Source organism: Nilaparvata lugens, chromosome 2, assembly GCF_014356525.2.
Source record: "Nilaparvata lugens isolate BPH chromosome 2, ASM1435652v1, whole genome shotgun sequence".
Taxonomy (NCBI): domain Eukaryota; kingdom Metazoa; phylum Arthropoda; class Insecta; order Hemiptera; family Delphacidae; genus Nilaparvata; species Nilaparvata lugens.
Window position 1 is genome coordinate 34,272,684 of NC_052505.1, and position 26,545 is coordinate 34,299,228.

A 26,545-nucleotide genomic window follows, 5' to 3' on the forward strand; every position below is an offset into this window, starting at 1 on the left:
AAGAATGCGGACTTTACAGTCTTCAACTTCAACTAAGAAACTTTCAAAGACTTATGTTGTTCTTTCCTCTGAATACAGTTAAGCTCTCTTATTCGGAATGAATAATAAATGAATCTCTCTCCAGCTCTACTTCTTTGATGTGAAAGACTCTGCCCGCTGATGCACGTTCAAGTCGGATAAAGTCAGCTATTTTTGATCCCATCATGACCCGATTCCATCATTTTCTCATCACAATATTTAATCTGATACCAGTTTTGAAAATTGATGAATATTGTTTTCCATGGTGTTGAACTTCCGATCCGTTTGAGGATATTGGGAAAGAGATTTCCGTTAAACTAAATCATTGTACTGTGGTTGAAGTTTCTTCTGTTGAGTAGTTTTTTATGAAATTTATTCCTTTTTACAATTCTTTTTTCTCAAGTACAATATTATTTATTATCTGGATGTGAAGAGAGATCAGAAATAATAGTGTAAAGACTCAGACCATAGAAAATGAATGCAATGTGAGTAGAGCTCTGGAAACGTTGTTTCCTGCGCTGAAGAACAAGTCCAGAAGCAGTTCTAGTCTGGCGCTTTTTGGATGGTATAGTGTGAGATACTTGAAACTGTCTGCATTGGTTGAACGAGAAGCGTTAGTAGTATTTATTAGCAATGCTGTCAGTTTAAAGTGAATCTCACTATAGTGGTAGGTGGTTGATGCCTGGAGGCGCTGTCGCTCCGCCCTCAACGATCATTAGAAGATTTGTTAGCTGCTACCTGAATAACTGCAGCAGCTTCTGTAATCGACTACCGTCTGCTGCATTATAAGATCCCCGCATCTGCTGGAATTAGATTTTAAAAACCTTTAAAAAAACTAATGACATAGACTCCCATGCTTGTATGTTGTATGCACGTCTTGGTCACTGCATTCTTGTTATAATCCTACTCACGAATATATTTTTCTGTTAGATGACGAAGATTACATAATTTTTTGTGGTTTTATTATTATGATAACAATCTCAATAATTTCTGGTCATTATTGTTGAAGATGTGGTGATTCATTTGTTCATACATTCTTCTCTTATTACTATTTACTTGTATGTGCATCCTAAACGCTGCTGTCCCGTCTCCATACCTTCATGCATCCTTTCTCCAAACACTCAACCTATCTTTCTTGTCTGTGAGGTGAAGAATTCAATCATTATATTAGTTACATTTCTATTATTGACGAGTAAATCCTCCCAATGGATGTTGGGTGATGGGTAGTTGGACTGGTGCCTCTTTTTGCATCGGTTTCTTTCCTTACATACGGTTGACATAATAAGTCTCAATTACGATATTATGGGAGCAAATCTCTACGTGCTATCACAGATTCAAACGTTTTGTTTGTGGTGCTATTCAAACAATACTTGTTCGGTGATGCTGTATCAAGTTTTGACATTGAGTATGCTACCAATAAGTATTTTTTCATTAGCCTTGATCAACTAAAAAGTCAGAAATGCAGTATTAGTGATTGATGCATTTGCATGCTCGATGTATATTCACCATAATCATTCCATCATACTAGACAAATAGACCAGCTCTGAAAAGTAATGTAAAAAAAGGGTAGGCTCGATTGAAATGCTCGATGCATTTCTAGATAAGTCATTAAAATTATGTGATTCTAAGAACATTAAAGATAAGGTAATCAAATTGGAGCCAAAATAATAATAACTGTAGAAGAATCTCTCAATTTGGTTTTGTAGTCAATGATCAAGCAGTTGATTCATAAAGAAATATACTTTGAATATATTCAAACGTTTCTTTCAATAATGTGAGAGAAGAGACTTATTTCTTTGAACATGAAAATTGATCCATATTGAAGAGTGATCAATTGAAAGCTCATGACAAGATGAAAAATATAATGGAGTGAAAAATTCGGGGACCAACAACAGTCAAAGTCAGTTCCTATCTGTAAAACAATATCATACGTCAATTATTCGGCCAGTAGGCTATAATCTGCAAGAATACCGAATAGAATTCTTCAAATCAAGTGATAAAAATACTGTAATTGTTGAGTTTTAATTTTTTGAGTATTTATAATCGCCTACCCTTTTGTTACGTTACTTTTCAAGCTGGTCTATTTTTCTAGTATGATGGAATGATTGTAGTGAATAAACATAAGTTGCTTCGCAAAAACCCACGCTTTCAATTCGATGTGATATCTGCACACATCCGGTATCACATGGGTTTGCAATGATTGAACATCTGGAGAAAGGATATCTGTACAGTATACAATCTTCTAATTAGATACTATTTGGAATCACCAGTGAAGAACGCAATTATACTTATTAGAGATAGATCTGCAATGTTCAAAACTTTCTAAAAACACATTCTCCTCTCATTAACATATGAGTGATTGTAATTCGATGAATGGATTGCTTCTTCACTTGGAGTTGGAGACTTAACTCTTAATTGAGTTGAAAATAAGTGAAGCTAGTGAATTAGGCCAGTTACATACACATCGATTTTTGGTCGTACGATATTTTACCGTCCTTATAAATTCTATTAGATTGAACAGATGATTTCAAACATATGATGTTTGCCAAGTTCCGTTTAATCTGATAGAATTCATAGTGACGACAAAATATCGTACGACCAAAAATCGATGTGTGTGTAACTGGCTTTAGTGAATTCCATTAGAATTTTCATGGAATGTGAATAAACAAATTCTTCTGCTAGTTCTGGATCATAATAGAAAATAATTTGAAAAGACCGTCATCTATTTGAATAGTGTATAAATTGCTAGATGCTCCGTTAGAACGTATTCTATAGTACTACTCAAGCTCTGGAATACACATATGATGATTTACGAGTTCAGCAGCAGCTCAGATACAACATGCATTTGACCCATGTGTAACCAGTGATTAATCACACATTTATTACCTTGAATGCAACTTCTAAACTGAGAATCCTTCGCAGGTATCTGAGCAGAGTAGGTAGCAACAAAATGCAGCTTAATTACCCCACTTGACTGAAAGCTGCATAATCTCTTCCAGTTCGTTCACGTGCGTTAATGACTCAAGTTTTCAGTCTCATTTCGGCTTTCTATTAAGAAGTTTGAATGCTTGCGTCAAAAATAATATTGTTTCACAAAGTCATTTCCAGCATATTTCTCAAGTATGGAGGTTTTATTAGAAAATTGAAGTCATAAGCACGAGAGCTATCTCTATCAATTCATAAGTATATTAAACCATTTAAACTCTTAAATGTATAATGAACATCTCCTGATGAATTCCAGAGTTTCACCAACATAAATCACGGTCTTCATGAAATATCCATACATGACTTGTCAACTAATTTAACAGATTCAGGTGGATGGTTTTCAAATTATTGTCCTATCAGGTTGAAGAAATCTTGTTATTCAATTCTTCAAAAGTTCAAGTCGAGTTAAATTTTCAAGTCTTTTGAACTTAGATGAGTCTTAATTCAACTAACTAATTGAACTAAATGATTTGATGAGACTCCGTCTCGTATATCATGGCAAAGTGAAATACATCGTGAATACAACATTGTATGAGGAGAAAATATCGGATTATACGGAAAATCTTGCAATTACATTACTGGTGCAACATTATTTTTCAAGTAGTGCCTTGGATATTATTGAACTTGACATAATATATTGCAGACATTTATGATGAATATTTAAGTACCCAAATTTGTAGGTATCTGCTTCCTTAGCATCTGTTCGTCTTAAAGCAACGAGTTCTATTGTTTCCAGGCACATTGTTCTGAATGAAGGTGTAGGAATGAGTGCAACCATGGGAGGTAGAATTCAACGAGTGCAACACCTCACAGCAGCAGCTGACGTTCTCACGAGATCAGTGTGTTATTCAATACAGAGTGCCTGCCTGCCCAGTCCAAAAGTGAGCACTTCCTTGAGCATCCAGCAGCAAGCAGCCAGCAGCCAGCCAGGCGCTTCCCGTTTTTTCTGGGTTGTTGGGCGCTTTTTTGCGGGCCACAGAAGTCACGAAGCCCACCGTCATCCTCCGCCCCTTACCAGACCTACGTCTATCATTAGCAACCTCTCCTCATAATCTTTCTCCTTGTTCATCAACCCTTTTTCTTATTCTTTTAATCCATTTTCTTAAAACTTTTTTATAATTTTCCCTTTGTATTCTCCATTATCTTCTTATTTATCGCTTTCCTCATTTCCCTTCTTCTTCTTCTTCTCCTTTTTCTTCTCTGACTTCTCCCTATCTCCTCCTCCTACTTTTACTTCTCACCTCCTTCTTGTCATTTTTTACCTTTCTTCTTCTTTTTCTTCTTCTTCTTCTTCTTCTTCTTCTTCTTCTTCTCCTTCTTCTTCTTCTTCCTATTCTGTTCCCTCTCCTGGTTGTCGCTTCGCCTCATATACTTCTCCTTTTTTTCTCTTCTCTATTTTCTTGCCTCTTCTTTTTCTCCCCTCTTCTCCTCCTACTTCTTGTTCACCCCCTACTCTGCCGCTCTTCACCTTGTAATCATCATTCGGGACTAGCTCCTCGAAGCTGTGTTTAAAAGCAGCAATTGGACTCGAACTCCCATTCTGCTCTGACTGCTCACTAATAGCGGGCGCCAGGTCCTACATGAGCACCAATTTACCTGTCAAACTCATTCTACTTCATCGACAACTTTTTCTACTCGGTACTTGCCCACGCAGCGCTCGGCATAAATTAGTATCCGGCCTCAGAAGTGGAATTCGCAGATCTGCCCTGTGATTGACAGCAAAAGCGGTGATGCTGCTTCACGGCTCTTTGTGTTTTGTTTGCGATCTCGAATTCTTGGTGGATTTCTCAACTAATTATAGAATTCGAATTAATTTTAATGATGTTGAATCTCTTCATGACTCTCTTCATTCTTATTCATTCCTTAGAAAAAAGCTACCAGTCTGTTATTAATCACACATTTGAAATGGATCTTGAATTCATGCATGAAAAATGTCGCTGGCCTAGTTCAACACTACTACTACTCAAAAATCAAAGTTTTGAGAAAAAGGCAATTTATGTTTCAAATTATTATTATGAATTGTGCATTGCAAATGGAATATTGGAGAACTGAACTTCTTGATAATTTAATAATAATATGATGTTTGGAGTATTAAGTTTCAAAGAAATGTAGGGAATATGTTGAATATGTCGGCCTGTAGTTGAATAATAAGAACCCAATGTTCAAAATTTCTTGGTTCAGTGTTGATCTATCAAGCGATTAGAGAATGTAAGAGATCTCTTGCTTTTTGTAAATGGGAAACCAAGCACGGTGACAAGTGAACCTAGAAATGATAATACCAGTCTGAATGTATTAATCACACATTCGAAATGGATCTGGATGAGAGAAGGGCTTTGGATGACTGAAAACTGACTCTCTGTTGCTATGAAAACATAATAATTATTGAGAGAATCCTGAAGAAGTGATGTCAACTTCTCTAGAGAATAACTCTGGAAGGGTGAGATGTAGAGATGTGATTACACGAAGTGTGGCTCTTGAATAGCTTCTTGTTCTCTGATGAAATATCATCATGAAAAATGTATGACATAATTATTTCTTCTTCTTCTTCTTCTTCTTCTTCTTCTTCTTCTTCTTCTTCTTCTTCTTCTTCCTCCTCTTCTGACTTCCACGGAATAGGCATGATTGCCTGTTCCGGTCTTTAAAATAGCCTTGGAAATTTAAATTTATCAAAAAATAATTAAAATTTAACTTTAAAATCATGTCTAGTTTTAAAATTAAATTTTAATTATTTTTTTGATAAATTTCAATTTCCAAGGCATAATTCCTAATCATTTATTTGAACTCAAAATTCAATATCAATCATGCAGAATATCATTAAAGTATCCTAGCAGCTGAAAAACTAGAATTTCTCTAATATCGAATAATTATTCCATATTTTTATGTGAGTGGTGGTTCTTCTACGATATATTGTTGATTGATCTACCATGATTCATCTTAAATATCTCAGCCGTTAACTGATATAGTATCGATACCTCATAATTATTCTCAATCCACCTAATCTTAACAGAAATTCTGGAATAAACTTTGAATAATTTCCAATTTCTCCTCTCTTCCCTTGAAGGTGCTGTCCTTAATAACTAACTCACTCATTTACTCGTCTTCATACCAACACATTTTCGGCTGTGGACTACATGATTTTGGATTCACTGGTCGTAGAACATTTACATGGTTACATTTTCGTGTGGTGATTTACTCTTCTCGTGTTTTTATTTTATTTTTTTATTTTATTATTCTAATTTTTACAAGAAACACTGAATGGGAGAGAAAAACTAAGGATACTCCTTTTACTATTTCTCTCCCAAATTTAGATAATATTTAAAAGTTCAAAATGAGGCTATGATTCCACTTTTCTGAAATTTAGTCCTTTTTCACTCAAAAACAAGAGAAACTAAAAATTTTGAAGGTTGAGAAACTGGATAAAAACAAAAATATTACACTCAAATCATTAATAATTGAAACATTTTCACGTAATTTTACAAAATTTAGAGCCAGAAAAATATAACTTTAAAACCAAATAGCCCACAGCGGGAAAAATGTCTATGTTATTAGTTCCTTTTTCTTATCAATAAAACAGAGTTCTCAATACAGTGCATTTGACAAGATTCTGAATTCATCTAAATAAAAACTATTATCCTTGCTTCTCAGCTATTATTTTCATTTGTAATCAAAAAGAGCTATTCCACTCTTTAGCTTATATCAATTCTCTTACTTACACTCGGAACTACAGCATTATCCTCTTTCTTCATGTATTACTGTATTTAGGAAGCAAACAAGCGGAACACCTCTCTACCGTTACGGAGCTGCCGGCAGTGCATAAGTACAGCTTTCAAAGGACATTGAATAATACACTGGAGCCGCTAATCATTCAGTCTATTGGTGGTATCTTGTGCCTGCCGGTAAACACTGTAGTTACATTTCACAAGACGTGAGCACTGAAAAATAGTTCAAAAATAATTAGAAGCTGGTCACGCGATTCTAACAACCAATTATTTGAGTGCATCATCTGTCCTGATAACTAACTATTTGTGGGGTCTTTTCTATTAAATGCTACAACTCAGGAGACACAGTTTTTACCAAGTTGACAACTGCTGTTCTCAGAATGGAACAGGCTTCAACATTGAAAATAATTTTCACAATAGCTACTGTAATTATTTCAGTACCAACTTTCTGCTTGTAGCTAAGGCGGTCATTGACCCTGTTCCGATTGGACTCTGGCCCAATAAAATCCGAATAATGTTGAGACCCATTATCCCATTAGGTAGCATGCTATTAACTATTCCACCATTCACCTCAATATCAGGCAAATGTCACAACAATTACAATGTTAGTTCAACTCGAATAAAAATATGCTTCTAGATGTGGGTTGTTGACTCTATTAATTCCAAATCCATAGTAAAGTTGAACAAAGTTGCGAGGATATTAAAATAAATAATCATATTGCATCCTTGACATGGATGGAAATGTGGCAGAGAATAAGTAAATGATGCAAAAATAATTGGATGTACCAACGCAATGAATTTCTTAATGCATAGTTTGGGCTCAATTACTTGATTTTACAGTATTTCATAATTGAGCTGTGCTTTTTCTAACATCGTTGATATTTTAATACAAAGAACAGAAAGTGAATGTCAAAGCCTACTTCTCATTTTATGGTGGAATGAAGCGGATCAGAAAGTGTTGGAAGAATTTACTAGGCTTAACATATTAATGCTTAGCATTAATGTTACAAATTCATGCTATCAATGTGATATTTGATATCTGAAGGGATCAATAAACCGATTTCAGCAATCGTGATAGATTATTGATGAATTACATTTTAGCATTGAGCATTACCTTCTCCATAATATATTGGTTGAAAATAAAATTCTAAATGATTAATGCATGTGAATTAGTGGAGGATATCACCAGGGTTAACTCGTGTTTTCTAACATGCGGTGATAATATTACAATTTTGCATCAAAATATTCGTAGTCCGAACAGAAACTTTGATTCCTTTTTACTGTACATAAACTGATGGAAAGTGAAGCCTGATATAATTGTCCTATCAGAAACATGGTTCCAACCGATAAATGATGCGAACCCTTATACTATTGATGAATATGATAATTACTCCACTGGCAGTGATATAAGTAGAGCATCAGGTATCATGATATTTGTTTCGTCTAGCAGAGGTTTTGCTTGTTCGCGAGATGAATCACGGATTGATGGAGCCGATTCTATTTTACTCACTCTGAAAAAATCCAACTTCAAATTTAGATTATTGAGTTTGTACAGATGGCACTCTGTTGGATTAGATGTTTTCCTGAATAGTTTGAGCCATTTTCTGGAGAATCTAGGATGTGAAGGTAACTCAATGATTCTTGGAGACATTAACATTAATATAAATGACTTGAGTAGTGCTGGGGCTTTTGATTACATGGAAATCATGCATTTCAATGGCTACCAATCACTGATAGATGTAGATACTCGTGTAACAAACCTTAGCTCAAGCTGCATTGATCACATCTTTTATAAATCCAAGTTTAACAGGAAAATAATTCAGAGTTGAGTCATTGAATCGCTGATTACTGATCATAGAGCTATATCGGCTTCATTGTCTGTGTCTGGAGAACGGACCGGTCATGCTACTCCCATAGTTAAAGATATCATCGACGTCAAAAAATTGACGGACTTGTTGATGGAGCATAATTGGTGTGACTTATATGCTTGCGACAGTGTTGATGATAAGTTTTCTGTGTTCATGGATGGACTGCTGGCGTATATAAAGCAGTGCACTCGTTCAAGCCAGAGGCTTGTCAAAAATGTTAAGCGTCTAAAACCGTGGATGACAGATGGGCTCTGCCTAGCAATTAAGCATAGAGATAAACTCTATAAAGCGCATAGAAAATCTCCCCAAAATGAAGATTAAAAGCTAAGTACATGGCTGCAAAAAATAACATAAATAAATTAATAAAAATCAAAAGATTAAATTTTATTCCAACTTGAATACCTTTCCTGTAAAAAAACAATGGGAAATTATAAATAATCATTGCAGTAAATCAGTTTCCAAACGAAAGTCGATCCATCTGCATTGTGGAGATAATCTAATAACAGATGGAAACGTTCTGGCTAACAAATTCAATGAATACTTCATAAATATATCTGATGAAATAGTTTCTTCAATACATGACCCAGATGAATCCATGAGAGAAAATCATGATAGAAAATTTAAAAGTGATTTTATCCAAAATTCTTTTTTCTTAAATCCTATTAGCTATCAAGAACTACTAACTGAAATAAATAAATTGAAAAATGGAAAATCTCCAGGTCCTGATAATATTTCCTCCAGTTTAATAAAATCTATAGCTTATGCTATTGTTCCTGTTCTTTGTCACATTTTTAATGCCAGCTTTTTGAATGGCCATTTCCCATCAAATCTAAAAACCGCTAAGGTAATTATAGACCCATCTCACTGCTTTCAGTGTTCTCAAAAATTCTAGAGAAACTTTTTAAGAAAAGATAATGAGCTTTTTCAATAAAGTGAACTATTTTAATAGAAACCAATTTGGATTTCAGGAGGGCTTGAACACAGAACAGGCATTATATAAGTTTATGTCAGATATTTATCACAGCATCAACACACCACATAAAAATAGAACATCTGGTCTATTCTTGGACATCCGAAAGGCTTTCAACACAGTTGAACACATCACCTTGTTGAATAAGCTTCATGCTGCTGGTGTCCGTGGTGTTACCAACATGTGGTTAAAATCATACTTGATGGATAGAAAGCAGTATGTGTCTATTTCGGGTTGTGATAGTGAGCTGACAACAGTTAAATACGGCGTTCCACAAGGATACGTTTTGGGCCCTATATTGTTTTTAGTCTACATAAATGATTTGTTTTCCCATACATTTTTTGGATCAATTACATCTTTTGCCGATGACACAGCCCTAGCGTATTCTGCTAAAAATGAAGAAGAACTGCATGAAATGATGCAGCTGGATTTGTTTGATTTGCGATGCTGGTTCAACTGTAACAAACTAGCACTAAATGCGAGCAAGACTTCCTATATAAACTTTTCATTATCATCACCATTTAGTTTCACTGATCCTGTCAGGTATCATCAGGTCGGTTGCAGATCTGTGAGTTGTGACTGTGAGGTAATTCAACAATCTGACTCTATTAATATCTTGGGCTAATATTGGATCAAAGTCTAAATTGGGATTTGCATGTGAATAAAGTAAAAGGGTACCTCTTATACTTGGTTAGGACTTTCTATCAACTGTGTCAATTCTTCCCTGTAAATATTCTTCGTGTAATATATTTCTCTTTCTTCAATAGTAGGCTGGAATACGGAATCTCATGTTATGCATCTACCTTCATGTCTCATTTTAAAAATCTTATAGTCCTACAAAAATCAATTGTTAGAATAATGTTTGGAGCTAATAGACGAACGCATACTTTCCCAATATTCAGGTTTTTTGGAATTCTACCTTTCAGATACATGTATGTACTGAAAGTTTTATCTTTGTTTTATAAAATGAGTGGGGATAGGAATCAAATGGGGAATCTTGAACAAAATCAGCAAATAACTAGGCAAACTACAAGGATGCTAATCAGACTCCCCAAACCAAACAGCACTACCTTCCAGAGATGCTTTTTATTCCTTGGACCTAAATTCTTCAATATTCTCCCAGATGAGATTAGAAAGCTACAGAATCTCAAGAAATTCCTAAAACAAACGAAGAGTTGGCTATGGCTTCATTCACCATTAGAAGTAGAAGACTTATTCAAAGTAGTAAGCTGAGAAACACACGGTGCTAATATCTAATCCATTATTGAATATGAATTTCAGTGTAGTATGGTCTTTTTACTGTAGTTACTTCTGTATCCTTTAAAGTTTAACCTTTGATTTGAGCTTTGATCTGCAAACATTGTTTTATTTATCGCTGTTATGTCTCATCTTTTATTTTTCATTTTTTCCCCTCTCTTGTCATGAATTATGTTGAAAAAAATTATACTGGTGATTCTTCCTCCCATTTTTTCGCAGTTTTAACTACATTTCATAATATAAGTATATCTAAAGAGAGGAAATGCTACAATCAATCAATAAAATTACTTGATGATGGTGATTGAATGTGTGTGTATTAATATTATATTATATATTATTATATTATATACTATTACTTAAATCTATTATTAAATTTTAGATGGATTATTGTTGTATTTGTCAAGCTAGACTCTATTTGGTTTCTGTATATGTATTTATGAGTGTGAATAAATTTGAATTTGAATTAATTCTGAGTGACATGTTTTGATCAGACTGTCAGGCAGCCCTCAAGGCTCTTGACTCCAATGAAATCAAGTCCAAATTGGTGTGGGAGTGCCACAAAACGATCAGCAGGCTTGCAACGCTCAACTCTGTGCATATTGGTTGGGTATTGGGTACCTGGCCATGTAGGCATAGAAGGTAATGAGCGTGCAGATGAGCTTGCTAAGTGGGGTTCTAGTATGCCATTCCTTGGCCCAGAGCCGGGCTGTGGCATAAGTAAAACAACAATAAGTAAAGACCACTATATGTGGCCTTCCACACAATAAGTAAATGGTCCAGGGACTTACACCACCAGCAATGGCAGGGTCACCCTGGTCAAGCACTTGGCAAAAGGCTGCTGGCAGAGGCAAGCCCTCGCTTCACCAGCTGGCTGGTGAGTCTGGGTAGAGGTCAGGTCAAGCAGGTGATTGCCCTGATAACTGGACATGGCCACTTCAGGAAACATCTCCACACAATAATTGGTCTCAGAAATGAAAGCCAGATGTGCAGGCTTTGTAATCAGTCTGAAGAGACTGCTAAGCATATCATACTGGATTGCCAAAGTCTTGGAGTTAGAAGAAGGGCTCTGTTTGGCTGTAAGCAGCCAGGTGAGGAATGGGATGTTGGTATAGGGAAGAAACTCCTGGATCTTGTAAAGGACACGGGAGTTGGTTTGCCTAACTAACATACTTTTAGGACACACAATAAGCTTCGGTTGAAGTGTGAGGTTCTTTGAACCTTTGGATCTTTGAATCCGTCCCTTCAAAAACATAAACATAAAGACATGTTTCGATGAATGAGAAGTGAGGTTCAAATTAAATGAGTGAGTGATGGTATCGGATTCACAAATTTTCAACATTTTATTGCAAGAAACAGTCGCATGTTTTATAGTTTTCGGGCACAAAAGGAGAATTAGTGGGTGCAGTATCCAGAAGTGTAATTATTATCATGAACAGGGTTGAAGCAACGAAAGATTTCATAAAACAAAATTGAAGAACTTAATCATAAAATTGTGCTGGTGATTCGCTCAGTATAAGCATAGACTAAAGATACTGTAATTTATATTCGTTTACATTATAATAGTTGTTTCCCATATAATAGACATATTTGCCTATTCATTTGACTCTGGTATAAGTGACGATTTAGGCGATTGGTCTTATTGTTGAGGTGAAGAGGGCTGAGGAGAGTCTTTTTCAAGTTACCTTTTGTGATTAATTAAAATCCAGGTTTCGGATTGGCTGAAATTCTAAGTTGTAATATGGAATGCTCAATTTGGTGGTTACGAAATAACATGGAATGACAGATATTGAAAACTCACTTGAACACTTGAAGCTTATTATTTTTGTTTGATTCGTGATCGAGGACAAATTCCTAGTCAACATAGATGATTCGATGAGGAGAAATCATTATTTTATAATTTACACTCTCTGAAAATTCATGTTCAACATTTTTGAAGCTTTGAACCATTATGGATAGTTGTGTATCAACTTTCATTTTCTTAGAAATTATGCATTCGTCCATTAAGGATGTGAGTCTGAAATGTCCTGCTTATCCATATTCTGGCAAACGGAAGCCCCATAGAAAAACAAGGAAACTCAGCTCAGTTTACATTCGAGTAGGAAAGAAGCTCTATAGTGAGATTCACTTTAAACTGTCAGCATTCCTAATAAATAACATTAACGCTCCTCATTCAACTGATGCTGACAATTTACCTGAATCGTAACATAGTAAGCAATTAGCTGACTAGTAAATTAGCAGCCTGCCTTGAACCCCTCAATCATTCTAGGTGTAAAATAGATTGTCACGAAAGCGAACTGAAGCACTAATTTGTGACAAAAATAACAATCTATAATGTAACAGAACTTGAAAATTGTTCTTGAATCATGTTTTAGGAAGATACCTCCAAGATATATCTCTCATTTATTGCATATCCTGTTTCAGCTGTGTTCAAATGGGCAATTATTTCCTGTAGGCCTATTACAGAAATCGTAACTCGTTTACCTCATCATTATTGTGCTGTTTTCCCATTACTTGTCTCCAACCCCATCCTATTTTTTGACAAACAAGTTTCTGTTTCCAACGTTTTTAAGTAGAGGCTGTAGAAGAGAAGTGACTGAACTGTTTTTTCCTGTTTGGATTGGATCTTCCAAATTGTGGCTCTATCTAATTCTCAATTATTCTTCTAAAAACAAACTCTTGAGTAATTATAAAAATTGATAGTTTTTCATCGACGAATGGAAAATTCAAAAAATCTGGTGTGGTGCACTCACACAACTTTCCTTGCCGTTATGAAAATTTATTGATCACCTGACGCTAGTGTTCCCGCGCATTTCAAGTCTACATCTCAAGATTTGAGCCAGCTGGTGATAGGAAAATAACGCTAGAAACACACGAGGTCTGCTATCTCTTCATAGTGAATGATTCAATAGAATCAACAGTTGACAACAGTTTGCAATTGAATAATCAATTTTTTTCGATTTTCAAGCTTATTTTCAATTCTAGGTGGAAATGTTACTAAAGATTAATTCTAGAGATTTTCATGCTCAATCTTTTCCACTTGAATTGTTCTGTTCAAATTGTATCTGAAGCCTGATAATTGGGAATCTAAAATCAAACTTTGTATAGATGGGGCGGAGCTCCTGAAATGTTTACAGATATGGGACTTGTGGCAGTTGATAGAGCTTATCAAATGACTATTTTAAGTATAAATTTGATCAAAATCGTTGGAGCCGTTTTCGAGAAAATCGTGAAAACCCCTGTTTTTGACGACATTTTAGCCGCCATCTTGGATTGCATTTGATCGTGTCGGATCCTTATAGTGTAAGGATCTTAAGTTCCAAATTTCAAGTCATTCCGTTAATTGGGAGATGAGATATCGTGTACACAGACGCACATACACACACACACACACACACACACACACCACACACGCGCGCGCGCGCACACACACACACACACACACACCCACACGCACACACACACACACAGACCAATATCCAAAAACCACTTTTTCGGACTCAGGGGACCTTGAAACGTATAGAAATTGAGAAATTGGGGTACCTTAATTTTTTTCGGAAAGCAATACTTTCCTTACCTATGGTAATAGGGCAAGGAAAGTAAAAACGTGATGAATGAATTAGTATGATTAATATCATGTGTAACATATACAGATTTTTTAGTTTGCCTCTTGTCACTTCAGGCTCTTCTAAATTTTTTTATGAGCTTTGTAGTTTTTAACTAGTTTATTCGAACCAAATTAACGATTATCTTATGGGAATTCTCATCCTTTCTCCATTTTGTTAAGATGCGAAATTACATTGTAGAGCAAAGTACTTCTCATTTTTCAATTGAGTAATATCTTTAATTCTAATTTTTTACTCTGATCCTGCATGTAAACTGGCCCAAAATGGCTATCATAGATTTTGAAAATATATTCAAAATGATTTGCGGAATCGTTTAGATGATATTGTCTTTGATTTCAAGTTTTTGTGTCAATTAATGTTAATTATTAGACTATTATTGAACGAAAATCCAAATTAAATGTTTTAATTCACCCCGAAGACTTCTGCTACTGCAAATATTGACAGGGTAAACAGCTAGATGGAAATTCGATGTGCGCTACTATTCAAAAATTATTTGTCAGCCCTGTAATAATAGTATCAATATTTTCTGCTGCAGGCTTATCGACTTGGGGCAAGAAGATGGGCCGCAAACTAGAGATGCTACGTCGCAGCGACTCGAAAGAATCGCTGAACAGCGTGTCAAGTGTGACGTCACGCGACAGCATCCGCAAAAAGTCGATCTGGCGTCTGGGACGCAGCGCCAGTGAATCGACGCCTGAGAAAGGTTCACCAGCACCATCCCCGTCACCGTCGCATCGCTCGTCGATTCGCGGCTTCTTCGTCCGCATGGGATCCACGGGAATGCTGGCCACACGACAGAAGGACGCCGAAAAAACACAACCGACCAATCAGGACGGGACTCCGGTTCTGTTCCGCAGCGTGTCCACGTCGCAACTGGCGACTTCGTACGTGAGAGGCGATGACCCGGCAGACTGCCTGGACCGAGTGACCAGTCCCAAGCTGCAGTCGCCAGCTGCCTCCGATCCTGCCTACATTCCCGTCAAGACGATGAGCTGCGACAATATTTCGAGGCTTTCGTCGCTGCCTCCAACCGGCACGAGACGGGCCAACTTCCCCTATGCTTTTCTTAGGTTGGTTGTGTTGCTCCATCCATATTCATATTAATTTTTCCTTATGGAGTATTTTGATAGAGATACTGAAGTGTATAATTAAAGGCAATCTTTACTACCCTCGATATATTATTCTATATCGAACACGACTATAGACCATACTTTGACTTGGAGGAATATGCGGAGCAAAGAAATGAAGGGAGATCATTCAATTACTGTGATGAATAGAAGAACCATAGGTAGAAGCGCAGTTGCCAATTTGTCGATTGGAGAGACTCAGTAGACTCAGAGCTTTCAGAGAGGAAACTTCGTGAGTGTATCATAAGCACTTGAACACTCACTAGTAATTAGAGACCGCTGGCCGGTTTAGAACGGCAACATCGCCGCCGCTGTATCCCTACTATCTTTCTCTGCTGCACATGTCCCTCCAAGTCAAAAGTAATTTCATATGGACTATATTTCCGGCGATAATACCATTATCAAGTGCCCTTTCAGTTAGGGTGGGTGTGTTGGTTTATCCATATTCATGTTAATTTCTTTCAAATAAGTATTTTAGTAGGGCTACTTGAATGTTCAATTACAGAAAATCACATCTACCCTTATTATATTTTTTATCAAACACGACTAGTTTCGGCGATAATGCCATTATAAAGTGTCAAAATTGATTTTGAAAGGACACTTGATAATGGCCCAAGTAGCAAGGAAATGATTTAAAAGTTCTTGAAACTTATTGCAAAGTCAAAATAGGATAAATTAAATCACTTTTAAGTAGCCTACATAAGTATCGTTCAAAATCAAAATTTAATTTAGAATCCAATGATCTGAAATGATTCATGATTCATCAGGAATTATTGGAGTAAAGTGATTTGAAGTGAAGTAAACTTTTTAATGATTTGAGAGTGAAATTATAATTACTTTGGAAGTTGAAATAATGTGAGTTATTGGAAATTGATTCACATTTCTACTTGAAATTCATTAGGAATCGTCCAATGATTGTAATCTTATACCGGTATTATCGCCAAAACTAGTCGTTTATGGAATAAAATATGAAGATTAGGCTACCTACTAGTGCTTTCCTGTAATTTATCATATTCATTTACTAATTAAATTATACAAAATTCATCAAAATGAATAAACAAATATCAGGCTAATGTTCCAATTTGGCAGGGTTTTCAAATTACATGCATAATACAATCTCTTGTAACTTAGGATTTCGTGCTATTTAAATTAAATACAACGTTATGAGAGATCGCTAATCTAATTGAGACTGTGACTGAATGAATGAATAAGAGAAATATACAATTACACTAAAAATTGCTGTTTTGATAAATTAACAGCATTCATAAATTCTTGATGCTAATGGAAATAAGAGTAAATATCTACAATTCATACATATTTGACGAGTGAGAAGAATAGAATTTTTTCCATTTTTACAGAAGATTTCAGTTACTGGTGAAAGAAGAAATTCTTCGCTTACAACATACGTGTTATCAATTTAAATACAAGCAATCTTGAATCAAAGTAATAGTGAACAAGTTTGATGCTCATCCACGTCTTATTTGGAATGAAAACCCATTTATGGAAGTGTGAGTCCAGTTTCAAACACATCGACTTTTAAGATTTTTTGTCTTATATGTTTAAGTTATGTTCAATCAGCCAAATATAATTTATAAGGACGACAAAAAAATCGTATGTCCAAAAATCGATGTATGTGTAAGGTTGAAGGCTCAATCTCTCCTTGATCAATATCTATTGAGTCTAGCATTATTTTAATGGATTGTTGTTGAATTAAAAGTGTTTATAAAATTGTGACCCAAATTCAACCAATCTTTTGGCTAGGATGTATTCATTACTAGGGTTACCTTATTATCTTTACTAAAATTATTTTAAAGGAACATTTCTATAAGAGAGCTAAACCTGCGTCAACTATAAATTTATTAAGAACTCTAATTATTAATTAAATTATGAATTTTACTGATACAATTCAATCTTTCTTCCAATTCTAAATGCCTTCTTGGGATGGAACATTTCAAAAACCAATATGCTCTGAATTAAGCCTAATATTTTCTAATACCTTGAAGAAAACCAAATTCGAATATTTAATTTCATGAACAAAACAAAAAGTTAAGATGTGACTGTAGGAGGTAGAAGCTTTTGGAGTTGACTTTTGGAACCAAAATAAACTTTCGGAATTCCTCAACCAAGAAGACAAACCTGATCAACTTCCTTATCAAGGAAATGTCAAGAGAAATTATTCTTTCTCATATCTTGCAGAATCAGGAAACCATGAAAAACCACTGTTCACTGTTGTTTGTTTATTGTAACTGTCGAATAGAACGAGAACATTTATAATTTCAAACTGAAAAACCCCCCATTTCTTATTAGGCTATATCTCTTTTATGAAAAAAATGTTCAATGGTTGAATTTAAAAACGAAGCATATCACTAATATTGCTATGAAAAAGTGAGATGATATTGCTATGAAAAAAGTTTTGTAGAAAACACTGTACAGAATGTTCAATCTTCTTTTATACAGTATGTACAAAAGTGTATATTAAAAAAAAACTTTGAAAAAAATTGATTGAATATAAAGGAATGTGAGCGTTCGAATAGTCTTATGTAATAATAGCAAGAGTGTTGTATCAAGCTCTAGGACAGATTACAAATGATTACCTGGATAATTTAATTGATGTATTAAAACTTGGCATTTTATTGTTAGCTTCAGTTAAACTTATTACCGAACATATTATGAGGTTCGGTATTAGGTATAGGTATGAGGTTCATATTATGAACATATTACTATTCATATAGTAATAACAAAAAGCCACTCATATTCCATAATCATCTTCACATAGATGTAACATAGATGTTGCTCAATAAGTCCTTGGATTCATCAAACCAAGTTAAATATAATTTCTAAAATTACACATTTTAAAATTAGCAATGATCCAAGATTATATTAGCCCACTTGAGAACTCACTCAAAGGTGTATAAGAAACTATAGTATTACTCTATCACCAATATGCTATTAGTATCATATTGTTTATGTAAAAAATATAAAGCCAATTTTGTCTTACAGTAATTAATGAAACACTGAATTCTCAACTTGAAACATTTCAGTACCTATCTTTATACAGCCAAACATCAACTGGCTTCCATTTTAATCCTTCTTTTACCCCATCAGAAGCATTTTCTAATGATTTGTTATTTATTATAATTAATATCATAATATTTTTATTATTATTAATAGAATAATTCATTATTTTGGTCTTCTTTTTATTGAAACGATCATCTAACTGTAAACGATGGAATCGCATATGATATATATATTAAGTTTAATATATGAATATATTAGTTTAACTTCAATTAACTGTATTATCCGATGAAACCGCTCCAAATTGTTTTGGAAAATCAATGTGATAATCGATAGGTGCCGTATCAGAACATTGAACTTATTCACATTATTTATCTTCAATATCTCGATTGTATTCTTTACTCATTTGTACAAATGATTTGTACTACAAACCCTATTGAAATTGGAATTATTTCTTAGTGATCGAATCAATCATCTCGTTCAAGATAATAATTGTGCATTTCCTTCAAATCTCATGATGTGTAAACATCTATTTATGGATGAAGAAACGCTCACTGTAAATAAATGTGATTAATCCAGCTAATTCTCTGAGTAATTTAATATATTATTCTCTCATATTATTCAAATCACAAAATCCATTCAATAGTATACACACATTAGAAAATGTGTTTACTGACTCATTAATTAATTCATGACATCATCCACATCATCCTATGTCCTCTTATCTCATTCGACATATCTACATTCAATAATTACTAATGGGGTACCATATAGATTAATGAACAATGAAAAAGGTATGGGCACTTAATTAATAGTGGGTCTATCCACCTCTCTTTTCATTAAAAATATCTTATACATTTATTTTGTGGGTTACAGTCCACTAGCTATTGTACAATAGATGTTGCCTACTTATCGATTGTCCTTACATCAAATCATACCAGTAACAACTCATCCCACAATTCGATCTGTATTTTTTGAATAATACATTTCAAATATTTCGAACAATTAATGTATTTCGGTTTGTTATTTCAAGCCACATGAACTTGATATGGCTCATTTAATGTTGTTATATTGATGTCACAATCATGATATATAAATATGATCAAATTATATGAATTAACAAATCTTTATTCATAAAATAGAATTATAGTACCCTTTGAAAATAATAAAATAAAATAAAAGAATAAGAATACAAATTATAACTAGGCTACTAGTTTAATATTTTATTTCATGAACAATACAATACTATTATTATTTGAAATTTATTTTATAACCTGACAATGGTATGATCACCGAGACTAGTAGTTATAATTTGTATTCTTATTTTATTATTTTATCAATTCAAAGGGTACTATAATTATATTTTATGAATACAAGAAAGTAGCCCTGAATTCGTACATTTTAAGAAAATCTTTATTCATTCATTGGTGATGTATGAATTATAAAACACTTGGAAATGACTCCTTATTTTGTTCAATGTTGATGGAAATTAATCCTTTTAAATTTGATTGCAGGTCCAAACTGTCAGTGCTGCCCGAAGAGAACGGCGGCAGTGTGCTGAACGCTCGCAGTCGGATGCACCGCGACAGTTTCTCAGAGTTCACTTACGACACGACAAGCACCGACCCGCGCAGCCAGCAGCGAGCCAACTCCGAGGAGTGCTTCCCCTGCAAACTGCAAGACCGCACCGCCACCTCCACACAATCCGACTACGGCAGTCTAGCGAGGCGCCGGCGGTCCAGCATCGAGATCAGTGGCTCCATGCGGGGAGGGTTCAAGCCAACTAATAACTATGTGAGCTCCAATGAATCGGGGTACGACAGTGATAGGGAGTTGGGGCGAGGTGGTGAGGAAGTGAGGAATAGGTTGGAACAGGATGATGACAGTGGGATTCTGGCTAACGAGAGTTTCGACAGTGACCCGGACGCTGCAGTTGATACGTCCACGTGGGCCCCCACGTGTCGAGCTCCCCCTCCCCCTCCTGCCGAGGCCACCGACCTGCGTTGGGAAAGGAAGTGCTACTCGGGACGACTCCTGCCCTCCCTACCCGTCCCTCCCAACACTTTCACCCGTAACATGTTGATGAAGAACGCCGGCCATCGCTACACCACTACCTCACTACTGCGACCTAACATACCCCTAGTGGCGCTGGACCCAGCCGCCTGGGACGAGCCAGGGCGCAAGTACCGCCTGGTGCGGCTGCTGAAAGTGAGGGCAGACGAGGACCTCGGCATCTACCTGACCATGCAGGTGCATCAGCCGCGTGGCAAGCGCACCTCCCTGGAAACGCGCTACCTGGTCGTCAGGCTCGAGCCCAACGGCATTGCTCACCGGTAAATCACTAGTAGAACTTCAATAGCCTACGCTTTCAAATATGAAAATTAAAATTTATTCCAATCAGCTTTTAACTTTTGAACAACAGAAACGTTTTATACTATCTTCTAGTTTCAGAGCTGCTGAAGGTGCAATATTCCTTAGCGACTAATCGTTGCATCACGCAGCTCGAGAAGCGCTTTAATAGCCGCGACGTATAGGCTATAACCTATAAATTCATTTGATTCAATGATTCTTAAATTTTTATGTTGTAAGAACGTTATGGAGGCAGATGAACTAGAAGTGTTGGCTATTATATTGCTTTTACGATTCATATCCAATAAGATATCGAAACTGATGAATTTATAGGTTATGTGCTCCAGCCGCTGTGGCTCTAACCACGCAGCTCAAGCTGCGCGGCTCATGTTGTCACTAACGATTTACACCTTTACATCATCAGCAGTGTTTGTCACATTGAATTTAATATTCAGTCACATCTCATTGCATCAGAATTTCTGTAAAGTTGATAAAATATACCATACAATGCACGTTCATTCATTATTGAGGAACAATAATCAAGGAAAGCGATCAGCTCTTCTGCATTTAAGTATAAAATAATTAACTTGATAAGATGAATAGTAAATTTACAGTTAGTAGGCTACACACTCTATGGCTTCTGATATAGAATAAATAGATAACTTTATTTGTTTCAAGCATACATTTCATACAAACGAGTTGAATTGAATGCGATCATTACATTACAATTATATTACGGTATATCACTGATAAGTCTCAAATCTTTGTAAGTATTTGTTTCTAATATATACATGAATATAGAAACTGCCAACATTATCCATCAAACATACACTTGAATAGACACTATTATTGCTTTTTAATGGATAAATAATATGAACTAGGCTATATTATAATCATGGATTAAAACAGTCATATGAACTATATCGTACCGTTCTCAATGAAAAATAGAGATTCGATAATATACATATATGTCTACAATATAATATTCCATGTAGGTACATATTCCATAATTATTGTATTATGAAGAAATGAGAAGAATAAAAATAAAGATTTATGATAAAATCTGGATCTTCTTAGAATTCTAGGAAGTCTATCCTGTTCATCTTTGAGATTAGATATTATTTTACACAAACATATCTGTGAAATTCATTCTTTTGAATATGAAAATGAATAAATTATTATTTTAACAGTGACACTCGAATCCAGATCGGTGACGAAATCGTGAATGTGAACGGCCGACTTCTGAGAGGTCTGAGCACGCTGGAAGCAGTCCAACACATACTGAGGAACCATCTTCCCAGAAGTGACTCAGAACCCGGATTCCAAGTGGATCTCCTTATCGCTAGAGACATCGCACAGGATTATCACTTACAAAAACCCATCTACGAAAACACCAGTGATCTCACCAATCACTATATCAGTAGTGATCACAATAAATTTTTGAATGAACACACAAGTGATCATACGAAGCATTTCATGACTAGTGAACAAAGTAGATTAGTTAATGAACACACTAGTGACCATACTAATCAGTTTATAGGTAGTGAACATAGTAAACTCATGAATGGACACACCAGTGATCACACAATGGGTGCAGATCCTAGAAGACTGTCGTTCCCCTGTTCTGATGTATATACCGCAAACCCATGTCAAGTGGATTTCGATCAGGTGGAGAGTGACAGGGTATCGCTAAAGGATGATTTGGACGATGTGTTTTTGCCACCAAGTGGCAGTGATAGTATAGTTAGTAGACAAGACTTCACCTCTGATAGGCGAAACGCTGTGGCTGTGATAAATAGAGTGCTAGCAGCTTCCATGAACAAGTCAACTACCAAAACTGAAAGGTAATTGGAAATTATATTATTTAAAAAAATAAATGCAGTAAAAAGTTATATTTGTCAACTCAACTCGTGAGGGTTGGAGCTGGAGTGAAATAGATTCATATCAATCATTTCTTAGAGACAATCAAATTGTGAAATACAGAATTATGTTTAATAAATCAGAAATTAAATATATATATATATATATATATATATATATATATATATATATAAGCGAAATGGCACTCACTGACTGACTGACTCACTCACTCACTCACAGAACTAAAAATCTACTGGACCAAAAACGTTCAAATTTGGTAGGTATGTTCAGTTGGCCCTTTAGAGGCGCACTAAGAACGAATTTGGAAAAATTTCTTAAGGTACGCCCAAAATCTGCGTTTTTCCAGCGTTTTTTAGCGTTTTTTCAGCTTTATCGAGAACAAATGAACAGAAAATTTTCAAATTTAGTACGCCCAAAATCTGCGTTTTTTCCAGCTTTATCGAGAACAAATAACACAGATAATGTTCAAATTTAGTACAGGGTGTAATAATGTTGTGTTAGAAGGAATTTGAAATAACGCCAAAGATAGGCCCAAAATCTGCTTTTTTCCAGCGTTTTTGCGCTTTGTATCGAGCGAGGAAGTACTTCGATATTCTGATGGAATGAACCATGCTCAAATTCAGGCAAGCGAAGCGAGCCCGCTGATTTCATTTTTGGACGATCCAGTCGGGGGTCAGGGGGCGGAGCCCCCTGGGTAGACGGATATGGCGAGCGAAGCAATCCTGACGGCTAGTTTTCAATAAAGCTGCGTTTACACCAATATATCCTTATATATTCTATTAGATTGAACGGAACTTGACAAACACATATGTTCATCATGTGTATAATAAGTTATGTTCAATCTAATAGAATTGATATGGATTAAGTTATTAAAATTTTGTTAATGACTTTAGTGTAAACGTAGCTCAAGAGTTTACTAATAAATAGTTTCATCGAATAATATCAATTCAGTATATTTACAATAATCCGGTAAATGAGTGCAAGCTCATTTTTTGTTGATTTATAAAAATTGAAATGTCTTTTTCCATTGCGATAGCGATAGCAAACTGACTTATGAACTGTCAGAATCTCAGATGGTTCAATATTTCTATGAAATATTGTACGAATCATAATCTATCATTATCATGTATGATTTGGATAAAATAACCTATCCTTGAATTATTTATCTCCCAAATTATTTTAATAGTTAGAACCACATATTCCAAAGATGAATTATATTTTCTCACTTCTAGAAGCACAGAACAAATATTATATACTTGAAGAACTAATCATATACAATATAACACTATTGATAAAAGATCAACGTAGAGAACTACATATAGTTTTAGGCAGTGAATTAAAGAAAAACTATAAATTAACAAATAGATAGAGTGATACTACGGTATTGGACTCAATTCATAATTCAATCAATAAAATCGATTAGTGATATACAAAAAGAAAATAGATGAAAGTTGAGACAAGTACTCCATGTACTTTTTTATTCTTAGGTATGTACTTGTACTCAACTATCTATAACAAGCCATTTTCAATGGAATCTCGTGCGTCTTCTGGTGCTCTCTCATGTTTTAATAAAAATCTTTTGGAGGTCAGGATTGTAGAAAAATAAAATGAAATAACAAAAGACTTATCAACTAGAAAAAATTAAATGATGAGGATAAATAATTTTACAAACTCAGGCTTACGCAACACTAATAATAAGCACTAAATTTTCAATGCAATTTCGTCGTTTCCCAATGTGAAAACTACTCACGTTATTAATAGAATAAGTTGCTCATTGATGGATTGTTTAAATTAAACGAGTAGTGGTCAATTCAAACTTCAAATCACTCTTGCAATTCTAAATGTTTTCCACTTCAAATGTCCAATTTCTGAAGAATCTATTAACTAAAAATATTATTATGAAATTTTCAGGGAGGACATGGAAGATAATATCAGTCTGATCTCAACAACACAAACGGTTGTTTTCCAAAAAGGCATCGGTCACAAGTCACTGGGCTTCAGCATTGTTGGAGGCACGGACTCACCGCGCGGCCAGATGGGAATTTTTGTCAAAACAATTTTTGCTTCTGGCCAAGCAGCAGAGGAGGGTACTCTAGTGGAAGGTGAGCATCTCAATGGAAAAAAATAATATTCCCGACATTCGGAAAATGGGGTATTTGAAGTAAACAGTATTAAGCGAGTGGCTCAATAAAATATAATGAAAAATTGAACTGATACCAAAATGAGCAATTTAAGTTAATTGTTTAGCTGAATCAATGAGTTCTAATCCTAACTCAATTAGTTCGATTTAATGTTTTGTGTTATATGGATTTTCCATACAGATTCTAATTTTATATTCCAATTCTATTTTTCAGTGAAACGTTAATCCTTTATTTTTCTATTTGATATTTATAATGAAAATGTTTTACAGTATAATTTACTAAATTGTAAATAATTGAATTATTAGAAAATTTGGACGAGAACTTCTGCTAATAGCAACCGTGTGATAATTCAGTGAATCATGAGAAAAGTGAAAATTGAATTAATAATAATAATAATAATAATAATAATAATAATAATAATAATAATAATAATAATTTTATTTTGTCAAAGAACAGTTACAAAATTGCATTAGAGTATTTAAAAGAAACATTACATTAATAATTTGGGTGGAGACCCACTCAATACAAATTTATACCATATAGGTAACTCATAAATAATCTTATACACATATTAGTATAATATACAGTATTTAAACATTAATTGAAGGAGTTTCCATGAAATTCAAACTATAAAATGGGTTGTCACTTGGGAATTTGTTTATTGCCCTTTTAAAACTAGGATAAGGAAGATCTCTAACATATGATGGCAAATTATTGAAAAGTCTTATTCCCACATTAAAATGGTTTCTTAAAATCCTTGATAGTCTTACTTGAGGAATATGTACATTTCTATAGCTCCTCGTATTATGATTGTGCACATTAATATTACAATCAAGGTTTCTTTCCTTCAATTTCATATACAAAAGTAACGTATATTTACAAACAAATGACAGTCATGACACTAGTTTTGACAAATAGCGGTTTGCAGTGACTCACATTTGAGTTAGTTATTATTCTTATAGCTTTTTTTTTGCAGAACCAAAACTTCAGACACCCGTGAACAATTTCCCCACAGAATAACATTGTAACACAAGTGGGAATGAAACAAAGCATAATACACATTTAAAACATAGTTGAGTGGAACATGATATTTTAGAGTCTTCAACAAATATATAGATTTTGATAACTTGCTGCACAGTAAATCAATATGATCACTCCAAGTCTGATGGCAATCTATTTGTACTCCTAATAATTTGATTTAAAAAAAAAATTGTTTGACAATTCATGTCTATTATTCAATGTGAATATTGCATTTTGCATCTTGGATTCATTGATGAGGGAACCATTTGCTTTGAACCATGAATTAGCCTTGTCTATTGTTTGATTAGCAACTCTGTTGAGATTTTTAAAATCTCTGTCAATAGTAAGATAAGAAGTATCATTAGCATACATTATGGTTTTAGAAGATGTTAAACACTTGGGTAGATCATTTATCATTACAAGGAACAACAGTGGTCTCAGAACAGAACCTTGTGGTACCTACTCCAAATTTAAGATAAGAAATGGCAGATAGTTTTCCATTGATATCAACTATTTGAGATCTATTCTCCAGATATGACCTAAGAAAAGCAAGGTACAAATCACGCACTCCA

At 34.8% G+C, this 26,545-nt stretch overlaps 1 protein-coding gene across 4 annotated transcripts in view; it reads left to right on the top strand.

Moving 5' to 3' along the window:
- The window catches only part of LOC111052108, a 117,936-nt gene that overhangs the window by 78,768 nt on the left and 12,623 nt on the right, over positions 1-26,545 (top strand). For all 4 annotated transcript variants that reach the window (XM_039421075.1, XM_039421074.1, XM_039421076.1 and 1 more), the window contains 4 exons: positions 14,976-15,510; positions 20,097-20,915; positions 22,122-22,775; positions 24,724-24,914. In XM_039421075.1, the coding sequence (XP_039277009.1) occupies positions 14,976-15,510; positions 20,097-20,915; positions 22,122-22,775; positions 24,724-24,914 (2,199 nt within the window). The remainder of the gene's footprint in view (positions 1-14,975; positions 15,511-20,096; positions 20,916-22,121; positions 22,776-24,723; positions 24,915-26,545) is intronic.